This window comes from Rhinichthys klamathensis, unplaced genomic scaffold (genome assembly GCF_029890125.1).
Source record: "Rhinichthys klamathensis goyatoka isolate OS25496 unplaced genomic scaffold, OSU_Roscu_1.1 h1tg000111l_1, whole genome shotgun sequence".
Classification (NCBI taxonomy): Eukaryota; Metazoa; Chordata; class Actinopteri; order Cypriniformes; family Leuciscidae; genus Rhinichthys; species Rhinichthys klamathensis.
The window spans coordinates 14,199,898-14,222,568 of record NW_026606649.1 but is presented as its reverse complement, the minus strand read 5'-3'; the positions used below and the strand labels follow the sequence as shown (position 1 = coordinate 14,222,568).

Below are 22,671 nucleotides of genomic sequence, written 5' to 3'. Positions count from 1 at the left end.
GTGTGTAAGCATTTATAAACAGCCTCTTACCTAAATTGACTTTAGAAGTGTCAATATGTACATTTACATGCATAGTTATAATCAAGCTAAGCTACACCAGGTTTCACATAGTCGAGCTACATTCTTAATCTTTCTGTCAAAGTGTACATGAATGTAAACTACCATTCAAATGTTTGGGCTCAGTAAGAATTTTTTTTTAATGTTTTTGAAAGAAGTCTTATGCTCATCAAGACTTGCATGTATTTGATCAAAAATACAGAACCAGTAATATTTTTTATTTTTTATTATTAAGTACAATTTAAAATAAAGTGTTTTCTATTTGAATATATTTTAAAATATAATTTATCCTTATGACAGTTTGAGTTTTCAAGCAGCCATTACTCCAGTCTTCAGTGTCACATGATCCTTCATAAATATGCTGATTTGCTGCTCATCAATGTTGAAAACAATTGTGCTGCTTAATATTTTTGTAGAAACTGTCATAATTTTATGACTTTCTTTGAATAGAAAGTTATAAGTGAATAAAATAAGTGTTAACCCCAATATTTTGAACGGTAGTGTAAATGTTCTTATTAAAAAGGCCCCAGAGACTTTATTACAATGAGCACTGTGATATTGGGCAGGGATTCAGCTTTTCTCTTTTTGATTGGCTTGTACTCTGAGCCAGATCTGTCTGGGACGTCATCTTGAAGTTAACACAAGCCAAAGGCACAGTATTGTGTTGTGATCAGCGCTTTTGAAGGCCTGACACTGGTGACACTGTCACTTTGAATGGAGTCTTTATCAGGCCAGTGGAGAGCCTGGCAGCATATCGTGTCATGCTAAGCACTCAGATCTGCATCCAGCTGTGCCCTGTGTTTGAATAACACTACATTTTGAGCTGCCTTTTTCTCTTGTCCTTTTTGATAATCTGTTACACTTGTTTATTTTCTCAGTAGGTACTATTATACCTGTCATTTTAGAGCTGAGGTCTTCAACCCTGCTCCTGGCTACCCACTGTCCTGCAACGTTTATTTCCAGCCCTAATTAAACACACCTGAAGCTGCTAATCAAGCTCTTCAGGATCGCTTGAAAATACAGAGGCAGGTGTGCTGAAGCAGGTTGGAAAAACTTTGCAGGACAGTGGGTCCCCAGGAGCTGGGTTGAAGACCTCTGCTTTAGAGGATGTCTGTTGTGTCTGGCAAAGAGCTCTACCCAGTTAGATAAATTAGGTACTTTTTCTAGGTATTTTTTTAAACGCTCCAAAGCACCAACAAGAATGTAGGAAACAAGAACTAGTCAATGTGTCATGGCAGGTTGCAGTTATATACTGTGCTATGCTTTGAAGGGTGATCAGAGAGAGATTTTCCAACGATGCGGTTCCGGTGCAGGTTCCTGGACTTTGTACGTTATTGATCTGTTCTGCGTATTTCTGCTGCAGAAAAGGGGTTTCCTGGCCAGAACATTGCTCTTTATATCTAAATATATAAAACTGTGCATGCAAGAGTGTGAGAGAACAAGTGAATCAACGGTAAGCTGCCGATAAGCTAGAATCACTCCTGCTACTGTGAACAGCAAAACAGAAGTGCCGCACTGCCTGCACAAACACCGGGATGCACACTGTTTGATTTTAGACTCCTTATAGTCATGTAAACAACACATAGCAGCATTACGTCACTGTTTGTTCCTCAAGTCTGTGGAAATATGCTGCCAGTTCGTAACAGGCTCCATTTTGCCTGGCCGAGAACACAAACTATTCTGGTGGAAAAGAGCTACAAGAACTCAGGTGACCCCCAGGTTATAAAACCCTGCATTAGATAACAGTGTTAAAGCAAGCGACCTTTATATTGAATTAAAGGAATGTTGAATGCTTTAAGCAAACATTTTGGGTTTTAAAAAATAAAACTATATAGCCATACTTTTCAGACACTTTCTGGTTGTCAGACATTTAGTAGAGCATGTTCATAGATAATGTGAATGGCAGACGGAGTGAGTTGCATTGATTCTGCATTGTTGCACTACAGGGATGGCTAAGGTTAAAGAAACCTTTGTTCTTGTGCTGTCACTATCCTTATTTTGAGATTTACTTTTTTTTTTTTTTTGTTAGGGTTGATTGTACATCAGGCAGGGGGTGTCTTATGTCTCCAGCATTGTTTACTCTTACACTCTCAGACTCCTCTAGAAATATGGCAAACTCTAAAGACAAAGGCCACATTGTTTGTGGAAACAGATGTCATGGAGTTTCTCAGGCTGAAAACCGACAGTTCACCAAATGGCATCTGGTTTGCACCAAGGAGTTTGAGCTTCTTTTGTATCAAATTAAATTGTGTAATTCTGTCAGTCCACGTGCAAACATAAGACTCTTTCATGAGGTTTTGAGATCATGTCTTTGTTGCTGGAATAACTGACTGATCCTGTAGCGCACATTCACGCTTCTCAGCTTCTAGTGCTTTATCACATTACAAGGACTGTTGTAGGCTCTTATGCAACTTTTCTGTCTAGCACACACATCAGTTAGCATAGTGATCCTGTCACTGTTTTCTCTCAATCACTCCATCTGCCCCCTTGTGACTTTCCAGCAACCGTTATCCCTGCAGACAAGCACAGCTTCCAGCATCATTTAATAGGTTCTCATTAATAGAGATCAGGTCACAATGGCCATTGCCAGCGGTAATTGATGATGCCATCAGTTTGAATTAGCAGGGCTGTTAATCTAGATGGGTCAAAAAGACTCCACATGCTTACCAGATTGCTGCAGTTATGTAACATGGCATATTTGTTTTGGATAATGAACAAACATGAATGATTAGTTTACTAATATCATACTAATGTTGATCTTGATTTTTCATGCTAGATGGTTGCCCTCAGATATGAATGAGCTAATGCATCTTTTCTATTTTGTTCGTGAATAGCTGTGAAAGTATTTGTCTGTTTGATTTGACAGGTATGCAGTCATTGCCTTCGGTTGTGCCAGCTGTCCAAAGATCACGTGTGGTCGTGAGGGCTGCGGAACGGAGTTCTGTTACCACTGTAAACAGCTGTGGCACCCAAATCAGACCTGTGACGCCGCCCGACAGCAGAGAGCTCAGAGCCTCCGCCTGAGACCCTTCAGATCATCGTCACTCAGCTACAGCCAGGAGAGTGGCGCTGCTGGTAAGCCCACAAAACTCACACTAACACAGTGCAGACCCATGGCCACTTGACATCAAAGTGTGGTCTGTTTTATTGGTGGTATATCTTTTATGTCAGATGTGGGCCTCACTGAAGTTTGATTCATGAAGTTTAGGAATCACTGCCCTAAAATCAATCAGTTTAAACCAATCAAGTGCTGTCTAGAATGAAAATGGCATCTCTCCCTCATAAAATCACATACTGTGGTTTGTAGTGATGCGCGGGTCGGCTTTTTTTCCAACCCGCGGGTCCCGCTTTTATGAAATTATTTGGCCTGCCCCAGCCCGCACCGCACCACTGTATCTATTTTTACAACCCGACCCGCCCCGCACCCGCGACCGTTAAATAGACATACTACTAGGTAGGGGTGTAACGGTACACAAACCTGACGGTTCGGTTCGTCCCACGGTTTTGAGGTCTCGGTTCGGTTCGGTTCATTTCGGTGGGGTGGGGGGGTTTAGAAAGCTAAAATTGCTTTTATTTTTTATTAAACAGTGCTTTAATGAACACATTGTGTCCTTGTCTTTAAATTAATTCAATTACAAGTAAACGTTTCTCAAGGATAACAAAATTATCTGCTAATGCTGTAAGCTACAGCCCTTACTTGCACATTACTATAACATTAAAGCTTAACAACAGAGCCTACTTTTAGCCTAAATTATATAATAATAATCAACACTCAAATAACAAATTGTATGAAAACATGTAAACTGCACATACGGCAATTTTTGCATTAACATGTTTTTACTCTAATTTGTTATTGTTATATAATAATTTACACAGTTGCTGTTATTTTCATGACAACTATTTTAAACATACATTAAATAATCAAGATATCATAAACAGGTTAAGTAAAATATAATATATAGGCTAATATATAGCATTTATTTAGTGAAAGAGTTAGCAAACCAGCAAGCTGTGGACACTGAATGACTTGCCTGAGGTAAATATAAAGCTAGTGAAAAACTAAGCGTTTTATTGACGTATTTCCGCTGTTGAAACACTGATTGAGTGTTTACACGAGTTATGATGCCTTTCAGTAAGTATACTGTATCTTTCAACATACCTTCGGGTGTCCATTCATGTTTATTCTGTAACTGAGGAAGAGATGATCGCGCTCCGCGCTGCCGCATGCATACAGGGATATCTGTCACGCCACATCTAAGAGCGCCAAAACGGCATTTATTGTTTGCATTTCGTGATCAGATAAACATAATTTGAAAGATTACACCTTGCTTATTATTTTTAAAAGTAACAAAACACTGAGCTTATTGCGATTATATGTGGTTAATGGTGGTTAGGCAACAGCCCTGTATTCGTTGTGTACACATAACACATGAGGTGCAATGAGCTGGGGCAGCAGGGGGCGGGGCGTGTTCGGTTCGCCATGAGAGTATCGCGATACGTATCGTGGGTGGTGTATCGTGGTTTTTCGGTTCGGTTCAAATATCGTTACACCCCTACTACTAGGCATTGTAATGTAAATGAAAACAGCCTTTATTTCAGCCTGAAAATGCTTGGAAACAACGCCCTGTAAACTGGCAACAAGAGACGATTATGAATATGAATCATAAATCAGGTCATATTAATACGATACTAATAAACATTTTCAACATTTACAAAGCGTTTGTATTCATCTATAGGCTAAACCATTTTTTATTTCTTAGACCCCCCACAAATATGTCTTGACATGCTGGAATTCAAGTGCCTGTTTTGTGGCGCTACTGTTTGTACATTTTTCACGCGAGTTGCACTTCAGGTAGCCGATCTAGCTACTGTTGTCTCCTGCTGCAACTATTTCTGAGAACAGCTCCCAAACATTAGATTTAGCAGCCTAACCTTATTTTTCTTTTCAATTTAATCAGTTAAAATCCCGACCTCAATTTCTCCCGCACCTCGTCTTCCATCTTCACTTTTATTTATCCGTTGTTGTTGTTGTCGTGGCTGGCGGCGGGAGCTGCAGAGCTGCTTGGCGCGCCGCTTTCGTGACGTGTCACGTGACGACAAAGGTTTATGGACCTCACGCAAGTTAAGTTGCTACGGCATTCGTATTGTAACCTTATCAAATAACCTAATAAAATAAGAACATAGATATTCCCAAATATTTAACATAGGCTGGAAATTGCAAGCAACATACATGGATTAAAAATAATGACCCGCCCCAACCCGCCCCGCAAATAAAGTGACAATTTCTTTACCCGCCCCAACCCGACCCGCGGGGTCCGCGGGTTACGAGTCGGCCCGCGCATCACTAGTGGTTTGTACCAAATTAATATACCAAACTTGGTGTGAAAACGTCCGAAATCTCATACATTTCAACGAGGAGGGGTTTTAACTGTTGTGTCTTGTGTCCCTAAAGCCGATGACATAAAGCCATGTCCCCGCTGTGCAGCCTACATCATTAAGATGAACGATGGGAGCTGTAATCACATGACCTGCGCTGTGTGTGGCTGTGAGTTCTGCTGGCTGTGTATGAAGGAGATCTCTGACCTGCACTACTTAAGGTCAGTGTACTTAAGACCACTGCAACGTTCACAATATAAGGCCAAATGACGTAAATCAGACTTTGTCTGCATTATTGACACTGTGTGTGAACAGATGAAGGTCAAAGAGTGGTAGAAGCTTTTTTTTTCTTTTGCTAAGGTTACATTTCTAGGTTTAATTTCTCTGTTTCTGTCACAGTCCTTCAGGCTGCACGTTCTGGGGTAAGAAGCCCTGGAGCAGGAAGAAGAAAATCCTGTGGCAGTTGGGGACACTTGTGGGCGCTCCGGTTGGCATTGCACTTATTGCTGGCATTGCTATACCTGCAATGATCATTGGGATTCCTGTGTATGTGGGTAGAAAGGTGGGTGGCTACTCCAAATAATCTCTGAATGTTGAGAATGATAAGTAAAGTTTAATTCTGCTGTACCCAATTGTGATTTGTTTTTCAAACACAATCTTTTGGATCGATTGTCTACACATTTTTGCAAGTTATGAAATCAGAGCCTTTTTTTTTATTTTTTTTATTTTTTTTTTACATATTTGCTTTATCTACATTGGTTGCCATAGTAATAAGGGGCTTTCGCACCGGGTTGTTATAGGAACTTGGTTATAGGAACTAGCCACAAGGATAGTTCCGTGAGAACTAATCCCCCCCCCCCTAGCCATTTTCCTGGTTGCATTCGCACCGTCAGGAGGAAAGGCTGAAGTGGCCGACAGTGGCGTCTTTAAGCGTGGCATTTACTAACATCAACAACTGGTGGATAGAGGATGCCATGATCGGAGCTGTGTTTGTTGTGGTTTCGTGATAACTGAGATGGAATGTAAACGCATAATTTACGCGACTGAACGAGCAAAAAGTGGGGCTAAGAGACGAAATCTCTGCAGTGCGAAAAAGCCAAAAAGTGGGTACTTCTGCCAATAGTTCTAGGAACTAGGGCTGGGCGATATCATTTTTTTATATTAGTTGATATCGATAATTATTACGATAAATGTCAAATCTTTGTTTCTTTCAAGTTTAAAGGCAGATTTTTACTCCTAAGTGAAAGTTGTAGAAACCAGAGCGTTAATTGTGGTTTTAAGCTACTCTTTATTGTCAGAACATATCATGACAAACACTTGCCAAACACGAGAACATTTGCCAAATCTGAGTTAGAACATTCAAACATGTCATTTTTCCTTAACAAAATAAATATCTTAATAGAAAAAAATATTTCTTAGTTTCTGCATGTGCTAATTTTTATTTGGTAAAATGTAATATTCTGACTGTTTGAGTTTTATTAAAATTAACCATTGGTCATCCAGCATCATGCATTTAGATCATGATAACCACAGATAAAACCGGGCATAGCCTATAGCACCTCACTATCATGGTAATGTTACTTTATGGTTTCTATGGTATTTGTATGAAAAACTGTAGCCTAAATAGATTATTAAATAATGTTATTATATTCCATTAGTCCTTTAATACATTGTCTACATTAATAATACAATTCAATATGTATATCCCACATTTCATAGTGCAGTTAATATTAGTAGGCTAATGTTACAGTAAATCTGTGGTAAATGATGGGAATTTGTAGACGGAAAAGCTTTCTGACTGTATAGTTGAGCACAGTGTTTCTCCTGTTTGTCAGCGCTGTTTCATCTGCCTTTAAACTGGTTTAAATCACTGAGACATTTGTGTTCTTGGCTGAATTCAAGCGCTTCTCACTGGATCTCGTGACCGAGGCAGATCGCTGCCGTTTGGACTTTGAGCCGAGCGGATAAACAGTCTGTGAGGCGCGCGCGGTTCAAATGAGTTTCGTTCCGCTTTTGGCACATAAACATTATCGAACATTTATCGAACTCTTGATGTCGTTTTATCGAGAAAAATTATATCGCGATAACTATCGTTATCGTTTTATCGCCCAGCCCTACTAGGAACTATGAAAAGGTTCCTCTGGTGCGAAAGTCCCTAATATGACTGTAAGCATGGTGCCAAAGGTATTTTTTTACAACAACTGAGAGTAGCTGTCATTGTGGAATAGGAGGACTGAGAACTGAACATTCTGTCTCTGTTTACTCTATCATGATAATCCTGCAGGATGCTGAACTATTAGAGGATTACTGAATTTTATACATTCAAGCCGAAACTTTGGCTTTTCATTTAGTGTTTGAAATACAAACGTAAGTGCAGTATGTGCTATGTGGCATTACATACTTGTAGCTTGGATTACAAAACAATTAGGAATGCTTGATATTGAAAACTGACATTGCAATATTTTATATTTATGCAATGTATATTGGGATATCAAAAGATATACGAATTGAACTATTAGGAAAGAATGAATGATTCTAGAAAAAATTTGGTTTATTTGTAGGGAAGTGCATCTGCATAATAAGTAAATAAATGATGATATAAAAGAATCTTATAAAGAAATCGTATTCTGTTTTTGAGTGCAGTCCATCCTGTTAAGGCTGAATAATTTGGGGTACCTCTTTCAGTAACCATAAAGTCAAGCGTTTATGTATATCTTTCCGTTAATAAGATTTTTCATAGACCACAATCCTACTGTTTCTGAACAATTCAAAAGGACTATACAAAAATCTTTTTAAATGATTAATAATTTGTTTGAATAATAATAATTAATAAAGCTGTTATATTGTAAAATAAAAAAGGGTTTAATAAAAATATAGTATAACTGTAAAAATACAGTAATTTTATTTTCTTTAAATGTTAAACCATACGCTTTTATTTTATGAGTTTAAAAATCATATTGTATGTTGTAATATTTTTTTGCCTGTGTACAAAGCCTGCATATATTTTCAACAAACCTTTTATGAAATCTAAGCTGTCCTGATAATCATGGACAATCTTGTATAATTAATCATTAGAAAACCATTACAGTTCCTGCGCTATCAACCTTAACTTGTAATGTCAACTAATTGGCACATGGCATGGGTTAAATTATGGAAAAATATACGTCAGATGATTACTTTTAGTTTGGTTCACAAAATGAGCGGTCATAGAAAATGCAGTCTGTTTCTCCAAATTCCTTTGTCATGACGACAAGATAATAAAGGGCCTTCATTTTATCTGACTAGAAAAATACTGTTGCTTATTATAAACCTTGTTAGAATTGTGCCAGCATGTTGAAATCAGTTTGGCAAGCGCTATTCTTACATCTGTATTAATAGATTTAAGATTTATGTCCAGCAAATAAGTATAATTTGTGTCCTACATTTAGGATTTGGTTTCGTGTTTGAGTTAATATGCAGACCCGTCTCTGAACTAGATGAAACCACTGCAAACTGGGTTACTTTTTACAATGATTAATAGCACTTCAGATACGTGCTGTTCAATCTGAATTTCATTATGAAGGGATTTCCATAACGGGTCTGTTTATCTGACCTGAATTCTAACAGTGCTGTGCATTGTGAAATATGACGACCTACATGTCTTCTCACACACTTATCCACCTTGTTTGATCTTCAAGAGACTTGTTAGATCATTAAGTTGGAAATTATTCTAGCGTTATGAGTAGGGGTGTGACGGTTATTATATAACCGTGAGACCGACGGTTATAGTTGAACACCGTCATTAGAACTTTATAACCGCCAAAACCGTGCTATTAAAATATTGTTTACAAAAAAAAATTATCATAGAGAATGTTTAAATACTAATATCAGCTTAAGAGGGAAACGGAGGCTGCTACTGCTGGAGATGATTCGGGAGAGGTCTGTGCACCTTTACCGATCAGAGCGCGCGCTGACACGGAGTAAAGCCTTGTTTATACTCGACGCGTCCGCACGATCGCGAAGGTGCGCGCGGCAAAAATGACGCGTTCGGTGCGCAAGACCGGCAAGACCCCATTTGGCTGGGCTGTGTGCTCAGCTTTTTTTTTGCAACAGCGCGCGGCGCCGCGTCCGAGGATGACCGACTTCAAGCCGAATCTGCTCGAGCATGCACGTCTTACCGCACCGGCACGCAGTTTGCGCGTCTAAATTGCAAAGTTCATTCCAAAGTTTTTTTGTTAAGGTTTTGTTTACTGTGTATGATTTATTTTAAAAAAAAGCACGTTCATTGCAACGCTTGTTTGTTTTGTTAGTTAATGATTTGTTTACTGTGTGATACATATACTGGAAAGCACATTCATTTCTAGTTGTCTTGCTGTTCATGTTAAATAAACGTAGAGCCAGTAGCTAATCAGTGTCTGCTTGTTTATTCAAACTAAGTTGTCCTATAGAGGGGTTTCACGACGCGTCATCAATCCGGAAGTCGGCCATTTTGGAGGCACAGATCGTAAATAATGCCACTGAACTGAATGGACTCGCAAATTTGGCTGATTATTGCTGCTGAAAAATTATGGAGCTAATAATATGACAAAATGATTTGAATTTGAATTGTGTAAATTTGAATTATTTGCAAGTGTAATCTAACAAAATTGAATTTTAGGTGGTAGTTTAAATAGTTCTGAATTTGATTTTATTAAACGAATATTGAACATTTGAAATTTAACAAATTGAAAGGTTTTTATGGCTTAATTTTATAGACATGTATTTTCAAACAGCTAGTTTTTTTGTTCTGAATTCAAATACTGCAAATATTCAGTTTAAAAAAAATACAGATTCAAGTTTTCAAGATGAAGAAATTCGAAACTTCAAATTCAGTTTTCTAAAATTCAATCTCAAAAATTCAAACTCAAAAATTCAGGTCTTAGAGAAAGTAGGTCACAGGTCATCCACAGGGAAGAGTAGATGATCTCAGAAAAGTCGAACAGAGCATTTTGGTCCATTAGGGACTGCAGAAGGTTTCTTAAACATGAATGATTTTGTGTTTGTTAGCGTTCTCATTACGTTAGACATTTGTCTAAGCAGTCTCTGGTGTTTGTTTTAAAGTATATTTTGTGTAAAATTGATTAGAACGCCACTGTGTCACCTACAAAGACAGGACGCGAGCGGCGCGACGCAACACAGTGCTTGAAGCGACTGTTGCAATGGTCACAAATAGGATGGGGAATCCGTGTGCTGTTGGGGATTTCACGGGTCGCGTCGCTCCGCTCGCGTCTGGTCTAGATCTGCGTCGTTCGTACATGTAAGCATAAGGTACGAGAGGGTGTGCTGTATCGTGAATACGACGCGAACCGGAGTGCTTCACGGCCGTTTCACACCGCATCCGTGAGCGGCACTTGAGCAGCGCGTCAGCGTAACTATCGCCACTGCAGCTGCGCGAGAGTATTCACACTGGAAGCTTTTGTACAGTCACAGCAGCTCGGCTCCAAAGCTACATATATAAGCGAGCAATTCTTTACAACGAAGTTTTAGAAGTTGGTAATTTAGCCTATAAAATTGATAGTCTTGAAAGTTTATGGGGAGGTGTACAACATTCACATAAATGTTAAACAACAAAACAACCCAGAAAACAGCTCCAATCTATTCGTTTCAGTCATACTTTCGATATGTTTACAAAACACACACACACAAAACCGCACACTTGGGTTTAATTTGGGTTGTAGCTGTCTGTGTTACATAAACTAAAAGAAAGTTTAAATTATATATAATATTTTCTGGCTAGTTTACACTAGTTTTTTTATATATTATACACCATTAATATATATATATATATATATATATATATATATATATATATATATATATATATATATATATATATATATATATATATATATATATATATATATAATACACCATTATATTTATTTTAAATATAATATATATTTATAAAATATATATTCACCCAAACTGAATAATTAAAAACAAGTTTAAACAGGTAGCCTAATCTTCTATAGGCCTAACTATTTTTTAGTCTTCATTTTCTTTTTCTTTTTTTGCCTACTCAAGTTCTTGTTAAAACTCACTAGACATGCTTATTCTGTGCATTTTGGGCACTTTTTGTGTGAAATTTTGAAGTGCAGCAAAAACAGATTCGACGCCGAAACCCCCTGCGAAAAACCCCCGCTTCACTGCTGCTCACGCGCCGCTCTTGCTCGACTCACACGCGCTTCTCCTGCTCCCGGTGTGGATGCACTCATTGATTAACATGCACGCCGAAAGAAATACGCGCTGCTCACGCATGCGGTGTGAAACGGCCGTCAGACGTGACTTATTCACGAGACAGCACTAGCCTTGAGTACCTTATTGTTTTCTAAAGCGATTACCACTCAATGATCATATTAAAGTTAAAAATATATATATATATTAGTGCAACTTTCATGAATAAAATCACCAAAAGCCTACCTTCCGCTGGAAAAAAATAGTCCCTGACCGTGAACAGCAGCATAAGTTAAAATATTTCACCTGTAATTTTAGATGGCGGCAAAGACCGTCTTTATTACTGAGTCAGTCATCAATCAGTAGAGAAGACTTTAATATTGAAGGACAATTGCATTAGGTAGGTAGGCTTATTGTAAGACATTTAATGGCTTATTCACACTCGTACCTTATGCTTACTAGCAGTACATGTACGACGCAGTCTAGACCAGACGCGAGTGGAGCGACGCGACCCGTGAAATCCCCAACAGCACACGGATTCCCCATCCTATTTGTGACCTAGTCTCAGCTCTTTGCAACAGTCGCTTCAAGCACTGTGTTGCGTCGCGCCGCGCCGCTCGCGTCTTGTCTGTGTAGGTGACACAGTGGCGTTCTAATCAATTTTACACAAAATATACTTTAAAACAAACACCAGAGACTGCTTAGACAAATGTCTAACGTGATGAGAACGCTAACAAACACAAAATCATTCATGTTTAAGAAACCTTCTGCAGTCCCTAATGGACCAAAATGCTCTGTTCGACTTTTCTGAGATCATCTACTCTTCCCTGTGGATGACCTGTGACCTACTTTCTCTAAGACCTGAATTTTTGAGTTTGAATTTTTGAGATTGAATTTTAGAAAACTGAATTTGAAGTTCCGAATTTCTTCATCTTGAAAACGAATCTGTATTTTGTAAAACGGAATATTTGTAGTATTTGAATTCAGAACAAAAAAACTAGCTGTTTGAAAATACATGTCTATAAAATTCAGCCATAAAAACCTTTCAATTTGTTAAATTTTTAAATGTTCAATATTCATTTAAAAAAATCAAATTCAGAACTATTTAAACTACCACCTAAAATTCAATTTTGTTAGATTACACTTGCAAATAATTCAAATTTACACAATTCAAATTCAAGTCATTTTGTCATATTATTAGCTCCATAAAAAATGGTCGAGTTTTTGTCTGTACCAATCGGTCACATCGGGAAAAAACATGTCGAGTGCTATAGACTGTCAAAAGTTAAAGAGAAGAGTGCAAAAAACTGATGAAAGAAGGCGTTTGTGGTTGAGAGAGGTAGCTAGTACATCATCAGACAGGTGTAAATGAAGCGTTGACTATGGCTAAAATGTCGACGTAGTTAACTATGGCTACATTCACACTGTCAGTCCAAATCCGATTATCTTTGTATCAAATTGGAATCTGATCTAAAATGATGTCCGCACTGTGTATCGCAACTGTTCAGATCCGACGTGTGTGTCCATGCATGTTATTTGGTAATATGGCAATGACTTTGCGTTCATGGAGGGGTTGCATTTGCAATATAATGTTAGATGTTGTCTTTTTTAAATGTTACAACATGGAAATGTGTATAGCCGCCGCGCTGGACTACTACGGCAGAACTGTAGGAGGCTGGTATGTAACGTTACTGCTTTTTTCCCACGCTCGTCTGCGCCGGTTTCAGAAATAATACTTTTTTGCTTGTCCGGCAACACAGCATTGTTTCGGCAGTGACTTTCAGCATGTTTCCTATAAATGACGTTTGCATTTTAAGACATACCACGCGAAATCCGATCGTTCAGACTGAGGCTGATGTCCTGTGATTTGAATAGGATTTCAAACCACATATGGATGTAACTTGAAACGAATTTCATGTGCTTTTTTGGACTGACAATCTGAACGTATCTTATTTCGGGATAATAAATAGATGGAAGAATTGCAGTAATGTTACGTGCTAGAGAAGCTAACTCGTTCGGATCTTTAGCAGCTGCCACATAATGTGACCACATAAAACATATTTGTCAAAATGTTGCGCTCTCTCCTGCTTCCCAAGTCCTTCTCTATATGATTTCGCACCTACCACGTGTTTTTTCCGTGGTTTATTAGTGTAATAATGTGTTCAGTAGTACATGAACAGTGCAATCCATGCTGTTGTTTACATCCGAGTGCCTCCATAATGGCCGCGCATCCGGGTTACCGCCCAGAACGTGACGTTGGTGAAACCCCTCTATAACAGACGAACAGTTATTCAACACCCCCCCCCCCCCCCGACGGTTATGTTACGAACCGTCACATTTGACTCACGTCATAACCGTCATCACCAATTCTGAATCTGAAACCGGCACACCCCTAGTTATGAGTAAGCAAAGTGTAATTTAATCGAGAATAATGAATGTGCATGAGCAGTGTTCACTCACTCTTTGAATCCATCTCCTTCAGATTCATAATCGTTATGAGGGAAAGGACATCTCCAAGCACAAGAGGAACCTTGTCATAGCCGGCGGGGTGACATTGTCAGTGATCGTGTCTCCAGTGGTTGCCGCTGTCACTGTTGGTAAGCAGACTCAATTTCTTTCCTTTTTTCTCCCTGATGCGCCACTTTGATTTGGATTACAGCAGTTTGATTTGTACTATTATTAAAGAACTTAATTTGTTTGTTCTGATCTATGACTGGGCGAAAAAACAATAATTATCGCAATATAACTCCTCAATAAAGCAATTACTAGAGTTCGATAAATGTTCAATATAAAGTGGAATCAAACGGCGCTACTCATTTGAACTGCGCCACACGGACTATTTATCCGCTCTAGTTACTAGAGCAGATGCGTTTACTCGCTGATCGGTCTCAACGCTGAGCAATACTATGTGCAACGATACAGTCAGAAGGCTTTTCGATCTACAAATCGCCATCATTTAACTTGGATTTACTGTAGTAGCACTAACTGCTCTATGGTATTGTGGGAAATGTGGGATATTCATATCTAATGTTATTAATGTACACATGTATTAAATGTATTAAAGGTAATTGAATGGAATATAATTACACAATTTATTTCTGATTAAGCTATAGCATTGTTGCATTTATACTAAATATATTTAGGCTACTGTTTTTTATTTATTTATAGAAATACCATAGAAATCATAGTTACATTTTACCATGGTATTGAGGTGCTATAGGCCTATGCGTGGTTTTAACTGGTTATTATGATCTAAATGTATGCTACTATGGAAGACCAATGGTTAATTTCTCAAACAGTCAGAATATTTAAATATTAATATTTAAATGATATTAATATTAAATATTCAAAGTTAAAAAGTTTATTAATGAACATAAATTTACATCTGCATTCTAATTCAAGCTGCTACTACTGTCAACTCAAGCTACTGTCAAATGTGCATTCCTAAGAGACAAAACGTAATATGTGACCTGATCCAGCAAAATGAGTCACAGTGACCCAAATTTAAAAATTGAGATTTTGGTATTAATGGAAAGAGGAGACCATAAGCTTTCAATTGATATGCTAGTCAAAGTCATACCTTGAATGGTTGTAAAGATATACACATTTGAATTATGGTCGTCTGCCCTCTTTTTCCAATTGAAAACCTGAGAAAATCGCTTTTAAAGTTTTTTGCCCGTTTTTTGTTGATATCTTTCAAAATCCATTACATTTAAAGGGATAAACTATTTATTTTACAGCTTAATTTGACCAAAGACATTAATATATAAATGCTATTAAACCAGGCTGAAGCTCAAATTATTTTAAAAGTTTTTATTTGAATAAATAATTTAACAGTAGGCCTACCTTTTACAAAAATGTACTAAAATCAGAAAGATTGAACAGAGGTGCTAAATTTTTGCTTGAGAGAGAGGGTGTGTGTGTGTGTGTGTGTGTGTGTGTGTGAGAGAGAGAGAAAGTGAGAGGCAGAGAGACAAGGAAACAGAGATCAAATAATGCTAGTCTATGCAATCATATCTTAGTGTAGGCTAGTTGACAATAACAGCGTAACAAATTCATAACGGAGATACCAACAGTTAAATATTGGGTTAATCAAACACATTGTAATGGATTCTCCTTGCAGATAAATAGCTACACTCATTCACATTTGTCAATCACGTTATGTCAATCACGCGTGCACACTACGAAACTTTCATCCGTTATATAAAAACAATCGTACATTTTTCGCATCTGTAGCAAGCAGTTTGAATGGTGTTTTGACAATTCGGAGCCACCGAATCAATACGAAAAAACGCATACGAAAAAAACGCGGACTCAGTGTGCAATGGCCAGGGGGCTTGATGACGCTTTGGCAACTTTGCTCGCTTTTGACAGTGACATTTCTCAAATTAATAATATTTAATGTTTCTGAGGAGATCTGCTAGCTTGTTTATTACACAGAGCGCTCGCTGCGAGTCTGACAGGAGGGTGGCTGGACCAATCGCGTGCCGGTCAGTCGAAACGGCTTCCCATCGACAAATGATCAGCATTTGTGTAGATTTCTAAGCTTTTTGATTGGTTCTATACAACGTGTAACACCATTTAAAGAGCAGAGATAGTGACGTTTCAGGGGATACCCGGGAAATGCTCAGAGGTGACGAGAGGAGTTGAGAAAAGCAATGTTCATTTCCAGCGAATTTAGTAAAACTTTGTACACTTTAATAGTAATTTAAATACCTTTACTCAATTATCTGGACTACGAAACTTTGGGAGATTATTTTTGAATGTCTGTTCTTTGAAATTAGCAAAAAAAAAAAAAATCTATTATTTCATTGTTTTTCCACATAATCGGCCCATATCTTAAAATAGAACGTTGCGACTTCCGACTCATTTCGCCAGATCGGGTCACATATTATTAATATTGCAAATCTGCACTGCAAAACCTGTGCTGAAGATACGCGTCAACTAAGTCAGGACCCGTTAGATCATGCAGAAAATAAGAAATGAATTAAGTTTAAAAGTTTAAAGAATTCAAAAACGATGTGCAAAAAACTGCCTTTAAACTTTAAAATAAATATTTGACATTTATTGTGATAATTATCGATATCAACTGATATGAAATTTGTTATCGTGATAGGGTTATGGGTTCAGAATGGGGCTGGGCGATATGGCCAAAAAAAACTAAGTATTAAATGGTTACAATTAATTCAGCCCGTGAAACAGAAAGTGATTGCAACAATGTTGTTCCTCTGTTTTGTTATTGTTATATAGGCCTTCCTTATTCTCACAGAATTAGAACAATAATTAAGACTTTATAGTTATTATCTTTGGAGTGAATGGCCCTTAACACTTTTCTTTTAGTGCCTTGTAAGTCCTGGCATTTCCTCCAGGAAATGCAAATTTAATTGATAATCTATCTGGTTTAAAGGTGGCTGTACTACTTGTGTAGCAGTATTGAGTAACCATTATATTATGTGTCTGCATAGGGATAGGAGTGCCCATCATGTTGGCATACGTCTACGGTGTGGTGCCCATCTCTCTGTGCCGCAGCGGTGGTTGCGGCGTGTCTGCGGGGAATGGAAAAGGTGTGCGCATCGAGTTTGATGATGAGAACGACATGAACGTGGGCACCGGAGCTGCTGTGACTGGTGAGTGAAACTCACTGAAGGCAAACACACTGCTGTTTGTAATGGAGTGCACTGAAGGCAAACCGTGTTGAAAAGCTTTCAGAATCTCGCCTTCTCTCTGTTATTCTCTCATTCACAGTGTCTGTCTTGGTTGTCTCTCCCCCCGGATTTGTCTATCTCATTTCACACTTTCTCTACTCGTTGCTCAGGCTTAATGCAAATGTGTGAAATGTGTTCTAGTTTAAAGTGCTCCTCCTGGAGTTTGCTAAAATGTGTACAATTTACCGGGTAAAGTGGGTCCCACTAGAATTGAAGGTGAGCCATATCTAGAGACCTTGAGTTTTATCCTTTTCCAGACACAACTACTGATACTCAAGGATCAAGTTGTTGTTGTTTTCTTCAAACACCAAATAATTCTCATGAAGCTCAAGTAACGCTGGGAACAAACAGCTTTTGTCTTAATGTGCAGTGTAAGCTACAGTCAGGTTTCTCAAATTTTCATTAAATCTTTGCATTCCGTTTAAATTGTTTAATTAAATGTTAATAATCAAAAGGATGTCTAATTTATGAATATTTATATATATATATACACACACACACACACACATATATATATATATATATATATATATATATATATATATATATATATATATGTGTGTGTATGTGTATATATGTGTGTGTGTATATATATATATATATATATATATATATATATATATATATATACTGCAATATAATATATTAAGATTTTAATGATAATAGTTTCCAAGTAATTTTTTTTATTTATTCTGTGTTGTCCTTTTTCATTTTTATGGATTTCGTGTTTTGATTGAATACAATTTTATTATCAAACTTAATCAAATGAATGCATAAAACTTTTAACAATTTAAATAATCTTGTAAAATGTAGTCAAATGAAATGTGAACAGTTCTTTCATTTTTGGCAAACAAAGTGATTGGTTTATAGTTTAAATTAAAACTGATATTCTATAAAAAAAATCATGTTAATAAACTGTATTATTACTTTGATAATAAGTACATTCCACTGGATAATAGTAATATATTTCTGTCATAGTTTTAAATTAAACCAACTGGGTTGTAATGAAGACCTTTGAGTTTCTGTGTGTATCTGATGATAGTTTTATCACATGTTTTATATATGGATTTTTTTATATATGGATTTGTTTTCAATAAGTTGGTGGGCCTGGTGGCCTGGGCGGGCAGGGCGAGGCGGGATGAGGTAGAGCTTTAGTGTGAGTGAATGTATATGTGTTGTATTATCTTTGTCTCTGTCTCGAGGACCCCCTCTAAAACGAGATGTTTCATCTCAAGGGGTTATCCTCTCAACAATAAATTCAAATTCAATACATTAAATGGTGAAATGGTGGTGAAGTGACTTTCAGAGCAGCTCTGAAAATGAAGCTTGTGTCCTCACTCATAGTGATCACGGCAGACGCTGAAAAAACATGAGCGTTACGTGTGCTTGAGTTTGTATGTAGTAGACGCACATTCAAAGAGATATGCAGAACATGCAGTCTTTTTGTGCTTCAGTATTCACAGACACGTCCATTTCATGATTTAAGTATACAGCCCAACATTTATTCATCCAAAATTGGCTAAATTCCATTTTTATGGCTAGATCCTACGATTATGTCTGCATTTCCCACATCACTGAAATCATAGGGGCCTAAACAGTTTTGAAGGTGCAAATAAAGGTTTGAAGCATTATGGGAACAAATACAATCAACAGTACAGCTCCAGAGTTTTTATTAACTGCTGTAATGTCCCCCTTCTACCTCAACAGACACCACTTCAGTAGCAGAGACCAGGCATAACCCCAGCATCGGTGAGGGCAGTGTAGGGGGTCTGACGGGCAGCCTGAGTGCCAGCGGGAGCCATATGGAGCGTATTGGAGCAATGAGAGACAACCTGAGTGAGAACGCCAGCACTATGGCACTTGCTGGGGCCAGCATCACTGGCAGCTTGTCAGGAAGTGCCATGGTCAACTGCTTTAACAGGTCAGTGACACCTTGTTTACATGTCAAGTCATGTGCACAATTATTGGCCAAAAAAAAAAAAAAACCTTAAAAGGCCATGTCTCTTGAATTGAAGTCAGTGCAAAATTAACAAATTCAAAAGACCCCGTCCAAAAAGACCATTAATACATACTCTCTGCAAGAATGTGAGTACAGACGTTCTCTGGGACATTAAACATCTTTACTCAAAACACTTTTTCCTCATCTACTCACTAGTCTGCTTTCACAGCCTCATTGTGTTTTCGTGCTCTTGCAAACTATTTTTTTTTTTAATAAAGATGGAAGCAAGGGATTACCGGATGTGTAGTTCATTTATAGCCTACGTTTAGCGGTTTACTACTGCTGATTTTATTTTTGTCGTCAAAATTCATTGTTGTGAAGATTATCATGATGAACAAAACAGCTAAGAATCATACATTTTAGCTGGTGACAGAGCCTATTATCTGCAATCATCCAAAAGCCAATGGTAAAGCGCAAAAAATGTATGCCAAACATTAAGGTTGGTGTGAACAAGCCTTTAATTTGTTGTTTGTTTGTCTCAGGTTGGAGGTTCAAGCTGATGTTCAAAAGGAGCGTTGCAGTTTGAGTGGGGAGTCTGGTACCGTCAGTCTGGGGACAATCAGTGACAACGCTAGTACCAAAGCAATGGCTGGATCCATTCTCAATGCCTACTTGCCTCTGGACAGGTCTGTATTTATATAACTGAAAGAATTTAAATACAAAGTTCTGTAATGAAACTCTAGATGGTGCAGACTAATAGGTTCTTAACTCAAATGTTTGCAATTATATATTTCTATAGCTGATTAGTTCCAGCTATATCAGTAGCTTATGAGCTGGCATGCTCAACCTTCAAATACTTGGTTAGCATTTGCCTTCGCAGTGCAGCGTGCTTTCAGAAGCCCTCCACTTATATAGATCTGCTATGGGTAATTCATGTATGCTATACTCTACAGCAGAAGCATGTCTGTCTTGCTCACTACAGCGTGTCATGTATGTATTGGCTGTAGCAAGTCCCGCTAAAACCAAATATATATTAACATTGTCATATCCATTACCTTGGCAAACACTCTGAGAGTTGTCATGACAGAATTGTAGTTTACAAGCACTTTGAGACTTCTCAATGTGTAATAATGATGTAACATCAGGGCCTGTAGGAAGTTGGGCTGTAATTAATAGTTTTCTGTTGTTGTGGAGCAGAGATGGGAACAGTATGGAGGTGCAGGTGGACGTGGAATCTAAACGAGGGAAGCTCAGGCACCACAGCGGCAGCAGCAGTATGGACGATGGCAGCAGTGGAGGGCACGGGGCCAGCGTTTGCCCGTCTGGCTGTCCGCACGAGGGCAAGTGCGTGTCTTCTCGCTGGGCCAAGGAGCCATCCTCCACCTCGTCCTCTTCCTCCGGGAAGAAGAGTAAAGGAAAGCTGCGCAAGAAGAGCGGTGGCACCAAGATCAACGAGACACGCGAAGACATGGATGCCCAGCTGCTAGAGCGCCGCAGCACCAATTCCAGCGAGTTGGACTCGCCCTCCCTGAGCGGCAGCCTGCCGTCTGTGGCCGACTCGCACTCCAGCCATTTCTCCGAGTTCAGCTGCTCCGACCTGGATGCCTGCAGACCCTCTTGCTACGAGTCTCACATCCGACATCCCAACACAGGCGGAACAGTCAGCCCTCTTCCTGAGGTCGAGAACGACCGGCTGGAAAACTACCCAACCTCTGGGACCCTCCCACAAGCTGCGGTAGCCCCTCTAACCCCAGACGGGGCAGCAGAACGTCCACTGTGCTATATTGCAGAGGAGAATGTGAGTTTAATCTGTGCGGCTGACGCGGGCCAAAGCTCGCCTAAAGAACACAATAACAACCTTCCTCAGCCAGCTAGTCCTGTGCGCAATGCCTGCATTCAAACAGAGATATAACCAGACGGGTTGAGTTAACCTAAATGCTTTCACAGCTAACCTCAACACCCACTTTATTACCAAGGATTGCACACTGAATTCAAGATTTAAATGCTTGTATGGGTTTCATGGAGGTTTAACGTCCCGGTTGGTTGATAATTCGAATGTTGGAGATGGAACGCCACTATTTACACTAGTCAAGGGCAGGATGTGCCTCGAGGTTTCAGTAAGCTGGCCGTGACCAAAGGTTACCGTTTGATTGACAGGTTGTGTATCTGTGCATACAGTTAGACTAAAGCTCAGATAAGATTCAGAAGGTCAACGGATGAATGTAGGGCAATTGATACTGATGATGATGATCATGATGATGTAGCTGTCAATCACACATGCCTCTATTTCAGTGTTCAGGGTCGCTGCGATGAATCACCTCCCCAGTGAGGTACGAGTATATGGATGAATCTTACAAAATGGGTCCAGCTCATTATTCATCCCAAAATTAAAAGAAACAAAATGGGGGAAAGATCATTCCTTTCATACATGAAATGAAGCCTCTGTTTAGGACAAGTTAGTATTATGACAATTTTTGTTTGTATTATGACAATTTCATGGTACTTAAAAGCATAGTCCACGTAAAAATGAAAATTGTCGTCATTTACTCACCCTCATGTTATCAACCTGCGCGAAAGATATTTTGAAGAATGTTGGAAACCAAAACGTTTTGTTTCCCATTGACTTCTAATTGAACTCGAGGGGAACCAAAACTGTTTGGTTCCTAACCTTCTGTAAAATATCTTCTTTTGTATTCCACTGAAGAAAGTCGTACAGCGACTTGAGTGTATGTAAATTATGGGAATTTTTTTTTGATGGACTATCCCTTTAAGTACATTTCTTCCTGTATTGGACTACTTCCCCTTTGAAATTTTGCTTTTTTTTAAATAATTTTTTTTATTACTAATAATACAGTATTTTTCTGTATTGCTGTAAAGAATTATTTAAATCTGCATAAAGGCAGTACAATAACTACTACCGTGATTTAAATATATACCATTTTTTGCATTGCAGTAATAAGAACGGGATTTTATTTTTCATTATGGTCATGAGAATTAGAAGGGGGAATACATTTAATTTTCATGAAAAAAATGTTAATCTTATTATTTTCAAATTGGCTTCATTTTCTTTGAATATAATTTCTTACTCCGTGATTTTGGGATGAAATATGACCATGACTTGTTCTTGACAGATTCCATGTGATTGACCCGTGTATTCAGGCACCTTCACCACACATATACACTCATATATTCTCAGTTACCCAGCATATAGCTTTAGTTGAAGGAATCTACATCTATTCAAAGGCACCAAGGAAGTCAGGGGGGAATCTAATGCTCTTTTTGAGATGTTCATACAAGATGAGCCTATAAGGGACCAGGCAATAGTAGATTTCCCTTTTCACAGCAATGATTCTTGTACATGATTGTGTTTTTAATTTTCTTGGGATTCTTTTCATTTTTCTC

At 38.4% G+C, this 22,671-nt stretch overlaps 1 protein-coding gene across 3 annotated transcripts in view; it reads left to right on the top strand.

The window, feature by feature from the left end:
- Window positions 1–22,671, top strand: part of rnf19a (ring finger protein 19A, RBR E3 ubiquitin protein ligase) — a 59,325-nt gene that overhangs the window by 35,606 nt on the left and 1,048 nt on the right. For 2 of the 3 annotated variants that reach the window (XM_056254593.1, XM_056254592.1), the window contains exons 3-10: window positions 2,924–3,132; window positions 5,510–5,654; window positions 5,833–5,995; window positions 14,108–14,222; window positions 17,091–17,252; window positions 19,038–19,251; window positions 19,812–19,955; window positions 20,467–21,067. In XM_056254593.1, the coding sequence (XP_056110568.1) occupies window positions 2,924–3,132; window positions 5,510–5,654; window positions 5,833–5,995; window positions 14,108–14,222; window positions 17,091–17,252; window positions 19,038–19,251; window positions 19,812–19,955; window positions 20,467–21,067 (1,753 nt within the window). Of the gene's footprint in view, window positions 1–2,923; window positions 3,133–5,509; window positions 5,655–5,832; window positions 5,996–14,107; window positions 14,223–17,090; window positions 17,253–19,037; window positions 19,252–19,811; window positions 19,956–20,466; window positions 21,419–22,671 lie in introns of those variants that run through there. The other variant, XM_056254591.1, reaches the window with a different exon arrangement.